Source organism: Pyxicephalus adspersus, chromosome 6, assembly GCF_032062135.1.
Source record: "Pyxicephalus adspersus chromosome 6, UCB_Pads_2.0, whole genome shotgun sequence".
Taxonomy (NCBI): domain Eukaryota; kingdom Metazoa; phylum Chordata; class Amphibia; order Anura; family Pyxicephalidae; genus Pyxicephalus; species Pyxicephalus adspersus.
The window spans coordinates 60,469,944-60,486,760 of record NC_092863.1 but is presented as its reverse complement, the minus strand read 5'-3'; the positions used below and the strand labels follow the sequence as shown (position 1 = coordinate 60,486,760).

Below are 16,817 nucleotides of genomic sequence, written 5' to 3'. Positions count from 1 at the left end.
TTTGTCAGAATCATTTACCTTTTTTTGCATACCATTCAGTTCTAAAGCATATTAAAAGTGTCCCAAACTCATGTAAAAATGACATGATCATTGCAGCCCAAAGTCGTTTGAGACCTAACACACTCGAGTGATTGCTTTGACTTAAACATTTTTATGTACATAATACCAATTAGATTTCTGAAAGAAATCTGGTGATACATCATGCTTTTTAAATATTTTTTGGCTAGCTTACATTCCTTATGGGTAAACTGGAAACATTTTTAAAATCATACTTTAGACAAACCATTCCAAGGTATAAAGTAAAATAATAAAAAAATATTCTAAGTAATATATAATCTCACCAGTGCATCCTTCTCCATCTGGTCGCCTTGTCATTCCAGGAGGGCAAATGCACATAAATGTACCGATCAGGTTCTTACAAACCATGCCTCTGGATTCACAATCATGGAAACCCTCTAAGCACTCATCCAGATCTGTGACAATATTACCAAAAGATGTTATATTAACAAGATGAGCAACTGCTTTAGCCATCAAAATGAAACTATATATTTTCAGCATAAAAACACAAATAAAATTGTTTTACATATTTATTACCTTTACACATCTTCTGATCTTCTCTAAGAACGTAACCACCAGGGCATGTACATTCATAGGAACCATAGGTGTTAATACATCTGAATGCACAAATCAGTGGATTCAGGGCACATTCATTGATATCTGTGGGAAAAACAAAGTCAATTTATCTGTAAGCAGTAATACCATGTAATAAATAGCAATAATAATTTAGGGATTTACCATACAATAATTAGAGAAAAAGTAGATATAAATTATGAAATGATGATCTACAAATGTACTACAAATGTTTGTCATTATTATATTTTATAATTTTTCAAGTCATTACCCATAATTCATATCTTTACTTGTCTTGTCTATAATACTGGTATAACTTAGTATGTTCTTTTTTATAAATTATATACAATTACAAAATATCAACATAAACCAGAATTACAGCAAACTAATTAAAATGTCAATGTTTGTTTGTAGTCTCAATGGAAAGGGAAACCTTTTAAACCACTTTGTATAATAAAAAATTCTGAATAAAATGAATAGACTTCATGCGCTCTGCTTTTGGCACTTTCCTCTGTGCTTGCCCAGTACCTACTCACGTAAAGAACCAACCTTTGGCCACCACTTCTAGGAGAGCTTACTAAGGCTAATTTACTAAAAATGCTAACACAAGGGCAGCACACCTTCCAATTCTGGTTTCTATCTGTATGTGTTTTAATAGATTCCCCCTTCCTGCTCTTTGGGGATACATTGGTCTAAGAGGCTAATTGCTTTATCTTGTACAGATTTTCTTCTGCTCCTATCTGCATTTTCCCAAGCAGATATAGACAGCAAAACATACAATACCAAGTGTTGCCTAGTATATCTAAAACTAAAAAAATATAATTTGGGCTATACATATACTTTACTGATGACTGTTCTAAATGTACTCATAATATTTTACAAATGAGTGAATATTTTTTAAGTGAAATCTAGTTTAGTTACCAGTATGAATTTGGAATACAGGAGGAAACCAGTAAATACAGTGTCAAAGGCAAAAATCAAATTCAAATCCTGAGGAACTACAGTGCAATATGATGTTGAACATCATAATCATTTTGTGTATTGTATGTAATTATATTTTAAATTATGGTATGTTCATTAGCTTCAGCCATACCTTAGAAGGGTTGATTTACTTTTTTTTAGCAAAATGCATTAAAAATTTTACTTTTGCTGCTCACTGTGTTTAAATCAAAGATTATGTTACATACATGTATATGTTTGTACATTGGACAGTTACACAAAAGGTAAAATAAATCAAAGGGAAGGCAAAGACTTACCTTCACAATTCATCATTGGCCCAGGCTCAAAGCCTTCATCACAGGAGCATTCAAAAGTACCTATTACATTAGTGCATGTTCCATTTCCACATGGATTACCAATAGAGCACTCATCAGTATCTGAAATATAAGAAATACTGATGTTAACTAAACAAACATGATCAAACATACATTAGATTTTCTGAACCATTACAAAACAAGGTAATTTGGTATAGATTTGTGTACTCAGGTGTGTGCATATTGCAGCCAGTAATCTTATTCCTAGGGACAGGGTTATACACATGTGTGTGTAAATAAGCATGCATGTGCAGAACTGGCTTTGGTGCCAACTGTCCCATTAGGAAGTAAATGTGACCTAGGAGAGTTGAGTGATTGTCATCTTTTGTACCTCATGAACCGACTTGCAGTTCTGCCACCCTGTGTTCTGCCCCATTTCTCTCCTGACTCCATTGTATTTGTACTTACCACAGCTGACCTTGGCTTGTTTCCTGACTTCATTTCCTGCCTGCCCGCTTGGTACCTCTGCTGCCCACTTGATCTCATACTTGGCTTTACTCTAACTTTTCTAGTATTGTCTAGTATAAATTCAGAAATGACTGATTTTTGATTCCTCCTTACTCTGACTATAACTCCACGATCTACAGCTGCATGTTCATGAACCCAATTTGTGATACAGCATTTTGCACAAATCAGATTTAAGTCTCTCCAGAACATTTGCAATGTCCAGCCTGTTTCTGGATCATCCGTGCTAAGACAAATGGCAGGCAACCATACCACTTGTGGTCCTGCTAATTTCAGACGCAAGCTCCAAAAAGTATAAAACAAAAGCTGTAGGGTAGTCCCCTGTCAATTCAGTAAAATGACCAAAATACACTCACTGAAGTTGAAAGGTATCAAGGTCAGCCTAAAAAGTTTACAGAAAGTCAAGGTTTGACTGTAAATTGGAAGTAACAACTGTCAAAATGTTTTGAAACTAATGATCATTTTGTTGGTTATCATGGTTATCATGTATATTTGCGTTTTTTAAATATTACTGGGATTGCGTTCAGATTAATTTAACTCTGTATCCTCTCCAACCTTGGAGAGCTTTAATAAATCCGACCCATTGTGTTTAGTTCACTGCAAAAGTTGCATTTACTTGTGATAGGGTTTAAAAATATAAATATCCAGTATGGTAAATTAGAAATGGAAATGGTAATATAGATATAAAATTAGATTGCAAACTCTTCTGGGCAGAGTCCTCTCCTCATCCTGTGTCACTGTCTGCATCTGTCATTTGCAACTCCTATTAAATGTACTGAGTATTATATATATATATATATATACATACACACACACATATATATATATATATATATATATATATTTACATACAAATTATTTTTTAACAAAGAATATTAAGTAAATATTATAACAAATAAACAACAATTAAACAATTCTAACAACATTTTGTTCAAATCTCTTTATCAACCCAGTCTACTTACCCACACAAGTGACTCCAGTGTAGTCCAGATTATAACCCATCGGACACTCACATCGAAAAGATCCATCTGTATTTATGCAATGACCATTTGCACATATTCCTGGATTTTCTAGGCATTCATTGACATCTAACAAAACAAAAAGGCAAATAACAAGAATAAGAATATTTTACAGTCCTTGTCTTACAAAAACTAGGTATATAAAAACTAATCTAAACCAATATGTTTAAAGTATATGTAAAGCTCAACCAAACAAAGAGAGGTTAAACTCCCTATTAGTTTATTTTTGCTGCCTGTGACTGGAGTGATTTACCTTCCCTCTTTGTCCTAGAAATTACCATGGAATAAACAGAATCATAGAGAGTTTAATAGAAACAGACATTTTTGAAAATGTTTTTGTTGACTCAGAAACTCTGAACTATTGCATTTTCTCTCAGTTATGTCTAAATTATAATCTCCAGGAAAAACTGGGCAAATCTCCCCAAAAGAGGGACAACAACAATAAAAAAGGGGGTCTAACCCTTCCCCACAAACTCAAACAAAAAATAATTATAAAGTCTTTTCTTACACCTATATCCTTAAAAATACCTACTGCTGCTGCTGAAGCATTTTTCCAGTGGATCCTTTATTTATGTATAGACTATGAGGTGAAAGTCACTTTTTGAAGTTAAAAAAAGTTGTTTCAGTGATCAGGAAATCAAAACTGAGATCTCTCATCATCCTTTTCAAGTTAGGAAAGAAATACAGTTTTGGCATAGCCAAAGCCGACCAAACTCTAGCTAAAAGGACTGTTGTAATTTTCTTTTTGTGATTTAAATTATCACTACTTATTAAAGAATATTTACCTTCTCTGGTGTCTCCGATACCTGGGATAGTACCATGCCCAAATGGACATAAATCTGGGAAAGCCACTGAAAAGAAACAAAACATACATTGAAAATAAAAAATAATAAAATGCTTGGCTATGAAATTACTTCCTAGTCGTGATTAATCCCTATATGGTAGAGCATCAGAGATGTGGAAATGAAAGAAATGGCAAACATTACAGACACGGTAGACAAGACAAAATATAACAAAATTGTGGCCAAACCAGATCTAAGAACAGAGGTTTGGCAATGCTTAGCAAAAGGCAGGAAGAGCTTGCTGAAAGGGGAGCTGTCTGACTTCTCGCCGTCTTTCTTCCCAATCAATTTTCCATTGAATTCAATATAAAAATCTGCCTTGGTCTTGGCTGTCCTCCAACTACAAAGTGTTTTGCCCTTGGCTAGACTATCAGTGTTTTTAGCTGGCATCTGAAACCTTAAGCCATCAAAGATCAAACACAGGTCAAAGCACTTCTGCCTTTGTCTTCCATATAGAGAAAGTAATAAAATAAAAAAATAATGCATTGTATACACCTACCTTCTCCTTCCTTAGGACACAGTTCACAAGGATCTCCCCAGCCTTCTCCAGGCATTTTGCTACAACAGCAGGATGCTTTGGTGCTGTTATATGCTTTGGGTACTGAACATTTTCCATTTTCAAATTTGGTAAAACAGAAGCTTTGGCGAGTATCTGTGAAATGACAATAATTAGTAGCATATCGAGATACGGCAGCTAGAATGGAACAACTATTCTTTTTACCAGTATTATGTTTTCAGGTATGTAGGACATGTAGAGAATTATCTTGGATCATATTAATTATATAGAATATTCTCACAGCTAGCAAAGCTTCCAAATGAACCATAAACTGACACCTACCATAACATCTTCTCCCATTATCTGATAAAACAAATCCTGGTGGGCAGATGCATTGAAAGCTTCCTGGAGTGTTTGCACAGGTGCCAAAAAGACAGATATTGGGTTCTTCTGTGCATTCATCAATATCTACAAAGTAAATCACACAATAGAGTAAAAAGTTACTTCAACATAACTCATTTCATCAGAATCTAATTCTCAGTTCTTGAAAAGAAACCTTTGCCTGGCATTACCCCTGATAAATTTTAGTTCTGAGAAGTTTGCATGAGATGATAGTGTTACAAAATTCCTGTAGTGTTAAACCCACACAGTCCAGCTACCTATGGACTACCCAAGGGTGGGTGGTGTACGATACCATTTGCAAGAACCATTTAAATGAATTTCAAAAGTGGTACACTAAACTATGGGGTGTACTTTTTCAGCAGTTAAACATTCAGTGAACATTACCTGCAGGTACATTTCCAGTACTGTCTTCTGAATGACAGTGATTACTTTATCACAAGAAAAAATTTGGTGAAGTCACATTCACCCCCTTATAAAAAGACCCTTATAAGTTTTCTGTTGTGGTGGTGCAGATAAACTGGGATTCAAATAACCTAATCATTATCAATCATAATGCTGATGATCTTTGGCTCTTTGCAAATATATATGGTGTTTTCAATCTATTACTATATTACTAAAAAGGCTCATCTTCAGTTTTTAGGCTACTGATGTACATTGGTGGTCCATTCCAAATTAAACATACGCAGTCATGCATCGTGAATAGACCACAAAGGTCTGAAAGAAGTCTTACATAATTTAATTGTGTACTGGATGGATTTTTTTGCAGTCAATGGCATCTCTAGTTAAGTTTATTTATATTTCAATTTTTCTCTGGAATGACTAATCTAAGAAATCAAAAAAAAAATATTTTCCCACAGTTAGAATAAACTGAAAATGACATTTTTTTCACTTCCCCATCTTCTAGATCAACAATATCAAAAAAATATTTGAATACGAATAGTTCCCAAACTTACTATGTTGCTAGTTATATAAAAATAATATAAAGTTTGTGCTGTGGATTGTGTGCTCTTCAAATATTGGAAACAATCTTTTTTTCCAAGAAAAAAAAGTCCTAAAATCAATTTTCAGAATTCTCCAGCTGACAGACTGAGCTATTGGCAGCGTAACATGGGGCCTGCCAAGCATTACAGGTCTGTAGACACTGACATTCAGGAGACTGTCTGCATTCTTACATGTGCAGAAGCAATTATCTACAACAATGTTAAAATGTCCCTTTCTATTAGTTAAAGATGTTAATTTCTGGGGCTGTGTATCTGATGTTAGTCTCAATGTGTAATGTAATATCTTTATTGTTTCGTTTAATTTGTCTGTGAACATTATCCAGAATGTGCTGTGGTGAAAGACATGTTTATTGCCTTGTGAATGGGATTTCAGAAGTAAAACAGATACAGCCAATAGATGCTGATAGATCTCTAGCAACTTTTAAGGGGCAGTAAACCTACCAGTTGCCTTATACTAAGCCCTTTAAAAACATTCAAAAGAACACATGCTAAAGCAAGCTTGGACTTGAAATCTGATTATTCTGGCAAATGATAATAAAGTTTGTCTGAAAGTATTTGCAAACGTGTAAACGCCAATGGGCTTTGCTGACATTAAAATTAAAATATATTTGTGCCACTGGCTGGAGCTCTATTTATGCAATAAAGGTTTTCTCCAAACATCCATTTGTGGAAACCCTTCAATTCTATGTGTTTCAATGGCAGTAATTGAGTCTCTGTTTTCAAAATAGAGCCCAAAAAAATTTTCTCTTGCAGTTTCTTACATATGTAATCATGTCATGGGTGGTGATGACAGCAACATTATCGGTACACATCAAAGTTAAAAGAAATATTAGGACAGACAAAAAAATCAACAGGTTGTGTTCAATTTAGCAACATATAATGTTATACTACTGTGATTTTATCTATCCTACACTAAACACTAGACATTTCATCTGGTCATGGGTGACAACTGTACTTTTTCTTTGCAAATGTTTCAGATTGTGGCTATTTTTTTAGTGGTTTTATGCTTTTACAGTATAAAAAAAAAATTCCCCTCAGTCAATGGTCCCTGCACTAGTCAGAAGTGCTGGATGGATGTTTGTTTTTCTTTAGGCAATGATGAGAAAGCAGACTGAACAGCTGATTCAGAAACCCACTTATTGCTAGTAAGAAGGAAGCTGACCAAGCACCCCTTATGTAAATCTTTGCTTAGTTTGTTCTAAAAAACCTCTTTCCTCTGCAGGAAACCACTAAGTGCCAAACATTTTAAACTGCTATAGAAGGTCTTGGTCAACAAAATGGCACATTTCTCAGAGAAGGTTGTATATATACATCTGTGTGTGTGGTGTTTAGAGTTTAATCATTTGTACTGAAGTATATTTCCATCTTATGAAAAAAATTATATTTTATATTGTGTTAAGATGTAGTATGAAGCATTGTCCAAAAATACATTTCTAGAGAAAAGAAAATTAAAGTGTTGGTCATTGTGTTGGTACACTAACAAGATATATGAAGCTTACTTTGTTTTATGTGAAATATTTTATTATTTTTTTAACACGTTGGATTGTTTAAACCCAGGAAACTACAGCTGTTTAATATAATAATACATTACCAGGACTTACCTAAGCAGTTATCTCCTTGAACTGCATATCCCGCCGGACAAATACATCTGAATGAGCCTTCTAAGTTCTGACATGTACCAGGGGCACAGGAACCAGGATAAACAATGCATTCATTGATATCTTTAAAAAAGACAAATTAAAAAGAAAAGCCATTGATAGCAGTTCATGCTACAGTTCTTCATTTATAAAATAACCCATACATTTATGGGATAACAGGTATCGCATTGACCAATGAGACATATAAAAGCATTGCTGGCCCCCTGAAAATTCGGGTTGTCTGTATGTGTCTGGTTTAAATACTCTTGATTCACCCAAATTGTATTGTAAAACAGTGTAGATACGTTTCAGAATTCCTTTTTTCTATATTTACTTATCTGTGGCTCATGATCCCTCATAAGGGATCAAGGATGGCAGCTCCCATTGTTTTAACAAGAAAAGTCTAATTTATAAAATTTAGGACATACATTTTGTAGATGGAAGACCTTCCTGATCAGCATTCAGAAATAGGAGGAAAAGGTAATAACCAATGCCTATACTTTAATACAAGCTTAAGTAGTAATAAGCCAATCTAAAAAACTTTTGTGAAAATAAATCTCAGCTTTATCATGTTTAATTGCAAGGTCCTGAAAATTACATAGCTTTGGATATTAAAGAGGAACCCCATCCATTTGAATGTTTTTTCAATCAATAAAAATCAAATAAAAAACACCATGTGCAACTTTGTTCCCCATCCATGTTAACCGAAGGATGTAATTGATTGAAGTATTTATGTATGTAATTCAAGGATTTGTGTAACAATTAACATAAAACCCTAAAAACATCAAATTGCCCCTCTTGAGTCCCCCACCCCTCAACAATTTTGAGGCAAATACTATGCTCAGGGGCTTTGTAATTAATAATTTCAGTGGGGACTTTATGTTATGGTTTCCCATCTATATGTAGAGTTTTGTTTTTGGTGCACAAAATAAAAATGCTGCAAACATTTGGCATTGATATTTAGGAATAAAATCTTACCAATGCAATTCTTTCCATCTACCGTCAGTTCAAAACCTTCATTACATAAACAGATGAAAGAACCAATATCGTTGAAACAACGTCCATTTCTGCAGACTTGGCCAGTAAAGGAGGTGCACTCATCAATGTCTGAAAGATAAAAAAAAGACTTAATTATTAAAGACGTTTACCTTGCTGGATTTCCTGTCCAGGATCGAGCTCTGACTTTAAATACATGACCATAACTTCAATGTAGCTATGCAGTTGTATGCACAAAGACTAATATAGGATCACAAAGAATAAAGATCCAAGACACACCTGTCTAGTTACTAATATAAATTTCTAACACTTATATGTAAACGGTGGGATGGTTCTGCTGTAACACTTTTATCTTATTCATACTTTACCAAGGAACCAGTAGTTCATTTTTTTATTGTGCCCCATTTGACATGTAATATTTATTACTAAAATGAAGAAATGAAATGGCTGGTGTCTAATAGTAATATGTGTAGTAATGTATTTCATGTTGTGTTTGGTTATCAACAATCTGTATATTCTTATATTAAATATAGAGACTGCCAAAATTAACCTCTCTCTTGTTATGGTAATCTAATATTTTCAGTGCTTTCTGATTTTAAAAAGCTGGCAGGGGAGGTTTCTTTGTATTATTTTTATATTTGAAAGTCAGTAAGATGTACAATAGAACTAGATTACCATATCTTGTTAAATGTTGCTTATAGCTGGCAATGATCATAGGCTGTACAGGGCACAGCAGCATTCCTTTAAAATTGACATTTAAGAGTAAGCCATGATATTTCCAAAGACGGACAGCGTATCCTTAAAATAATATAAATTGATGCTTTATTTATGTTTCCCACAGCATGTAAAATACTAAGTATATATCCACAAGGACAAATGAACATCTCCAAAGACACATTAGCATCATGAAAAACTTACCCGTACAGTCATTATTATGAGTGAGCTCAAATCCAGGATAGCAGAGACAGTTATATGATCCTACTGTGTTTTTACAAGTTCCGTTTCCACATGGCTGGCGCTCACATTCATCAATATCTGCCAAAAAGATACACATGAAACAGGAGGAAACAATCTTCCCGCTGTGGTTAAAGAAAATTTTGTGACAGTTCAACATTTTTCTTAACATTGGTTGGCTAAAATGAAATCAGTTGTAATCCAACAATAACTGAAAATCCACAACTTGTCTTTCACTCTGTTTTGAGCTAACACACAGTCTATGGTATATAGAAAAGTCTTGACAAAGGTATAATATATAGATATAAATAGATATAGATATAGATATAAAACCTAAGCTACCAACCAGATTCACCAAGATGGTAATTGGTAACCAAGATGGGGTAACATCTGTTTTATTTGCCTCTGAGTTTTACACACGAGACAAGAGGTCACACATCTGAAGGTTCAAGTGTTATAAAGGGGTATAATGACATCATTACACATTAAGCAAGTACTTAAGGAACCCCTTTTTAAAGTAGTGAGCATAGGTAAGCCTCGTAGGTGATAGTGAAGGACAACAGAATTTTCCATATGCTTTGCTAACTTTTACAAAGGTTTAACTTCTGTATGCAGAGGAGGATCTCACTAGTTCAAGTTTGCCATTCTCTTTTTTTTTTTTAAATCAAACTTGGTCCATTTTAAAATAGAGTGGTAACCTAAAACTATTACCATTTAACATTTTTTTACCTTAATGCATTGTAAACACACTACAGATGACAATGTTTTCTTGTTTTCTCTAATTGAAATCTGAAAATGATTATTAAATTTATACTCCTCTGGAAATGTAGATACATACCTGTTTTTCATTTTCTGCATTTTCAAATATTTAACATACTTGGGATAGTTTTGAGAATAGTTTGGGCTACATTTCCTTAGTTAAGAAGCTACTAACATGCTAGAGATATGTAAAGTGTCATTTTTAAATATTAGCCTATAGCTTTCTGCTCATTGCTTTATTTAAATGAATGAACTACATACCCATACACATAGTCCGATCGGGAGATGCCTTAAAACCATTATTACATATGCAGCGATAACTGCCCAGTGTGTCCTCACATGTGCCATGACTGCAGACATTGGGAATTTCCAGGCATTCGTTGCGATCTGTGGAATGGAGGAGCATATAAAACATATGTTGTTGGCAAATGAATAGGAGAGACTGGTTCAAGCCTCAGGTTTACATTAGCTAATGGAAACACACTTTCACTGTGCATATAAATGCATTAAATGTTGGCTTAATTCTTAATTTTTCCTACAAAGACCTGTTCTATGTATTGTGCTATGCACCGCTATTTATTATAACAGGGTACTAATTTTCAAAGAAACCTCTGTATAATTCAAGTAAGAAAAGATAAACATATATCATGTTACTATCAGATAATAGATTTTTTTTCTGATTACATTTTCATAGTGCCACGTTTATGAACGTTTTTTTTACAGTGGCATTTAGCCATTAATCGTTATAATTTATTAAGCTAAGTTGGCAATAAGAGTTTGAATTTTTTACTTGAACTGGGCACAGATCATCACTTCCAGGATCCAGAATCCAGTCATTCCAGGACTGACATGCTCTGCCCCACATACAACAAATTAAATAACATCTGCTTCCCTGCTTACTTCAAATGAATTATCATTTACTACCCTGCTCACCATTGTACCAATATGCACTACTTATCTCACTGCCACTGTATAAACATGCACTTGCCGACACTGCCCTGACCTCACTGCCACTACATTGCTCATGCACTACTTTTATGTTCCTTTTTAGTGTGCCAACTACACAAGTCCCTGATCCTGTACTGATCCCAATCGTACATGCCCACAGAAAGAAAGCCCAGAAAAAATACTAACCTCTTAGTGTGGGGTGACATCGATACATTACACATCATTCTTACCACCTGGCTGCAGCAACCAAACAATCAGTAAGTAAAATTAGACCATTATGTCAGCATGCCGTCAGGTCTTCCAGTGCATTTTACCCTTTTCACATGCCCCTACTCTGTCTGTGGCCCCTCTCACATTTATTCAGGCAATGCACAGCAGTTTGTAGCCACTGAGTGTTCTGTCAGGCAGAGATGTAGCTGGTAATCATTCAATGTAGGGCAAAATGGTAACTTTCTCCAATGCCCCCAACTGCACTCGCAAAGGCACCCAATCATACCTAGATTTCTTTCACCTTAACTGGAACCCCTGGCTGTGGGAGAATTTGGGGGGCACTTCTGTATTACACTGCAGTGCACTTACTGCCTCTGCTTACTGACACTCACTCATCACTACTGTTCCAATATGAAATTAAGAACCCACTGGAATCTCACTGGTGTGCACATCCTCACCCATACAATGACACACATTTTAGCAATTACTGCCACTGTCTATATGTATTCAATTATATGAATGGGCACATGTTTGCTATTTATATTCACAATTCTTTATGGACCTATTTGAAGAGCTTTTATTACTTCTTTAAAATCATCAACCAACAAAATGAAAAGCAGATCTAGTATAAGGTTAGTTAGAAAAAAGAGGCACCGAAATTAAATATTTAGGTTTTTTGAATAGAAATCTATGATGTTCTACACTACCTACCACAATTTAAAATGTCTTTCACTCTGTTCATTATCATTCAGTTCTGTCAGCATCATTTATACTTCATCAGACAGCTAATGTAATGTAATATATGAGAACTGTATATTTGGAAAATAAACGAAACAGCGGTACAGGGTATTCTCTTACCAATGCAGGCTCCATTGGGCAGCAGCTTGAATCCAGCAGAACACTCACATCGGTAACTTCCAGGACTGTTTAAGCAATCTGCATTTCTCTGGCAGAAGTAGTCTCCACTGGTACACTCATCAATGTCTGAAATATCAAAGAATGCTACATTTAGGACAAATACACAATGTTCTACTCTTCTAGTACTCTAAAGTATCCCTTGACCTAAATGTAAACATTGCTAACCTTTATGCATATATTTTGGATATCATTGATTATAGCCATTTTTACATACATCCATATACCTATTTCCTATTATTTTCTTAACAGTAATACATGCTCCTTTCATCTAGATGCATTTATTGAATGTCAACCTAATTTTATTCATCTAATATCCCCATATCCCAGGTAAATCAAGTAAAAAAAAAAATATTTTTCTTTTTGAGTGATTTTTGATATTCTACTCCAACACTCCTTTAACTCCTAATTCCTAATATATTTTTTTCTTCGAAGAATATTCAAGAGTGCAATAATTTTGAGTACCCTATTCTATTCCACCTACATTTTGTGTTCTGTGTTGCTGACAACATTATAGTAAGTGCAATTTGGTCTCTTTTCTCATTTTCATATCACAATATTTCTACATATTGCCCATATTAACCCCCCCCCCCCATTCATCCTCTATACCCCACTATGAATCACCTCTATAAATATTTATACATAATTCTTGACACTAAAAATGATCTTTTTGTAGTTACCATATAAAACTTCCCTTCCCCCTATAGGAATAAAATGGTGAGGAAGTCCTGCAGATGCTTTTATTCACTCTTTATCACTGTGATTACGTAAGTGTAAGTAATAATATCTAAACTTTTTATATTTTTACTGAACTGTATGCATTCTTATATGTATGACTTAGCATGGAAATTGAATTTATTGTTTTTCTTTTCCATTTTGTCTTGTTCTCTTTATATCTACTATTTGGTCATGTGATACATCATTGGTTTTCAAGTTAGACTTCAATCTCAAATTTCCCCTGAAGAAACCTAAGGGCAAAATGCGCCAGGACTTGAGATTTTCCTAAACTGCATGTGGTTATTATACCTAAGTGTAATACTATATATATGTAATCACAGAAAAAAATCTTTCCTGTATGTCACAGTTTAGTTGATTTATGTAAAGTATAGGAGTATACTATACATCATTAAAATATTATTGTTCACTTTTAAACTTGCCTACAAAAGCCTGTCTATCCTCCCACTTCACAAAATATTTACTTAACTCAGGCTATGCAATTCAAATCATCATAGACTATTTAATGTAGGAACCCCACTTGCTACTCATCCTCCACCTATACCAACAAATACACAATGGCTTGCTTATCGCAATATTGTACACATATCTAGGGGCTCATTTTTGACACCACACCATTTTTCAGACACCACTGAGAGCTGCAGGGGAACCTATGAGTTAAGAGGTGGCCTTTGATCTGCATATGATGTCAGGTTAAGCAACACTACAAGAAAAATAAAGTTTTTTTTTATTCTTTTTCTATTTCTATTTAGCCCCCCTTACTCTAAGCTTAAAAAAGTTTTGTACAAACATAAAAAACAGGTGTACAAGTGAGAGAGCTTAAGTGGTTGATGGAAGATTTGTAAAAAAAAATGGAATGAATACCTTCACAGATAAGGAGTAAATCATTGTAGCTAAATCCAGTTGGACATTCACAGCGGAAGCTGCCAATCTGATTAATGCAAACTCCATTTGCACAAATTCCTGGAATCTCTTTGCATTCATCGATATCTAAAAATGAGTGAAAGATAAAGCATACATAAAAAGGTATATAAACATAATTAATGTCCTCCCTTCTCCCTCAATACAATATTGGTAGAGACTAAAATTATTGTTAGTCTCAGATTTCTAATCATTGTAGAGTTTACAGCTTTCATTAGATTTAATGACTGCATGCATATAAATTGGAAAAAAGTTGGACTAAGCTTTGACTTCCAATCAAAATTTACTAGTGCCATTCAACCAAATGTAAATGATCGTCTATTTATTGTTCAGACCAAGTCTTCCGTGTCATAGTTTTTCTAGTTTACAAATCTTAACCAAATACATTAAAAAAAAAAAACAATTTTACTTCATAGCTTACCTACAGCCTTTCCAGTGTGAATATCAAAAGTAAAGCCAGGGATTGATCCACAAAGATTCCTGAAATTGACTTTAAATGGGAAAAAATGTAAAATTATTTAGAGGAAAATAATGTACCTTATGACAGTAGCAAAACAATGGGTGAAAAATACAAGTACATAATTTCCTATTAAAATAAAAATAACAAAAACATGATATGAAGATATTATTTTTCTGCTATTGTCACCACACCCATAGCAAATATTATCTTTTGGGTAGCTGTAGGTTGGTTAAATCAATGTTGGTCTTTTTATATATTTCCCGGTCTCCAATTTTGGTCCAGAGTTCTCAGTCCCTACCACCTATGGAAACCATATCAAGGGTCTCACTCTAGTAATTATTTTGTATATATTCCTTAGCTTTATTAGTATTCAATACTGAATTCATTTGAAGGACTGTAACTGTGCCAACTGCAGAAATGATCAGGCTGAACATGTCATCCTGGGGAACCAGCTATGTCAGGATCTCGTTGAGATCTCTGAACATGAATGATAAGCCTGTAGGACAATTAACCCTAATATATGATTTCTAAGTGGACCTATGCTTTATTTGAAAGCATGGAACCAAAGTAAGGCATGCAATGCATACCAGTATGTGTGTGTGTTTTCAATCAGTAAATCAGACTAACAAACATTTTATCTGAACTGGTTATATACACGTATGGCCAAATCTTTAAAATATTTAGTCCTTTTGAGAACTAACTGGATGACTCTACTGTGGCATGGCTGGCCAGTATAACAGTGCATAAGTATAACAGGGTAAAAGGGGCCTTTTTTTGTGGTGATACATTTTACTGAGGGTGTTACATGTATCCTGAATTCTTAATACTGGGACAAATAAAGCCAGATCCCGTACCTTATAATACTGGGAAATCTGTTGCTATCTTTACAGATAAAAATGTATTTTTAAAACCTCCTTAATACATTAAGTATCTGCTCCAAGAGTATCCTTTAAGACTTGAATCCAAAATGCTTCCAGGTTGCCGTTGGTTTTTATTTGTAAGGAGCTTGAGATTTCATTCTTTCATAAAACTTAACAAGTTATTTCCTTTTAAATTTCTCCCTGCTGTGACTCTACAATTAATTTACAAAATCCATTAACATAATTATAGAGCCGTATTTTAATCGCAGTAGCAGGAAACTTGTTTCCACAGAATGCAATCCCTGCAGAGAGGGAATGTTTCAATTTGTAATTACTTTTAGAACAGCATCCTGCCCACGTAGCTTTCTGCCAGTGAGGCAGTCATTGCTATGGAATGTTAATACATTCAATGTATTAGTCCATGTAAAGCAATGGAAATGATGAGCATTTGATGTACATTTGATTTGATGAACATCATAGTAACAGGACATCAATACAATAAACCAGTAAAAGGTATCTATCTTATCGTCAAAATGTTCAGTGAACAGAGAGATTTTGGTCCTCATGCACAGTGTTTACCCAGAGAAAAACTCTCGTTGGACATTTCAGCCGACCCAATTCATATTTGTATTCTCCCCCTAACCTCTCTCACAGCGGGCCTGATTTATTAAAGTTCCCCGAGGCTGGAGAGGATACACTTTCATCAGTGCTATTTGCTAGCAAATGTTTTCAATCCTGGACCAGATCCATTCCAGGTTTTCTGTATCACCCAGCTTCATTGGTGAAAGTGTATCTTCTCCAGACTTGGAGAGCTTTAATAAATGAGGCCCTGTGAAGGAACTACAATGCACCCAGATGGTGAACCCACAAGAAGGCTGAATGATGGCCAGCTATGAGAAGAACCTCCTAATAAGTTTGTCTTTGCACAGAAAAGCGTACACAGGTTCATAAGGTGCATAATTTAATTCACTAACATTTACAAAGTTTTGCATGTCTAGAGGATATCATTAGATACTTTAGCTGGTAGTAAAGAAAAGTATGTCATATCAGCTTCTTGGAATAGTTGTAATACCTTTGTAGATAAAATGGCATATGTGTCAAAATTGTAAAGATAAATCCCTAATATATAAACATTGGAGCAGTTTCTTTTTACGCTAACGAATAGGACAGTGGTATGGGTTCTTGTAGAACATTGATGATTGGCATAAACAGGTCTTTTGAGCAGATCTTATATAGACATAAATGCAGTCAAAG

General features: G+C 34.5%; 1 protein-coding gene across 1 annotated transcript in view; it reads right to left on the bottom strand.

The window, feature by feature from the left end:
- FBN2 (fibrillin 2) overlaps positions 1–16,817 on the bottom strand; it is a 118,660-nt gene that overhangs the window by 20,475 nt on the left and 81,368 nt on the right. The window contains exons 42-55 of the mRNA XM_072416007.1: positions 14,665–14,733; positions 14,187–14,312; positions 12,531–12,656; positions 10,776–10,901; positions 9,720–9,836; positions 8,784–8,912; positions 7,770–7,889; positions 5,108–5,233; positions 4,769–4,921; positions 4,213–4,278; positions 3,371–3,496; positions 1,887–2,006; positions 595–717; positions 342–473 (exon numbers count right to left, since the gene is read on the bottom strand). Of these exons, the coding sequence (XP_072272108.1) occupies positions 342–473; positions 595–717; positions 1,887–2,006; positions 3,371–3,496; positions 4,213–4,278; positions 4,769–4,921; positions 5,108–5,233; positions 7,770–7,889; positions 8,784–8,912; positions 9,720–9,836; positions 10,776–10,901; positions 12,531–12,656; positions 14,187–14,312; positions 14,665–14,733 (1,659 nt within the window). The remainder of the gene's footprint in view (positions 1–341; positions 474–594; positions 718–1,886; positions 2,007–3,370; positions 3,497–4,212; positions 4,279–4,768; positions 4,922–5,107; positions 5,234–7,769; positions 7,890–8,783; positions 8,913–9,719; positions 9,837–10,775; positions 10,902–12,530; positions 12,657–14,186; positions 14,313–14,664; positions 14,734–16,817) is intronic.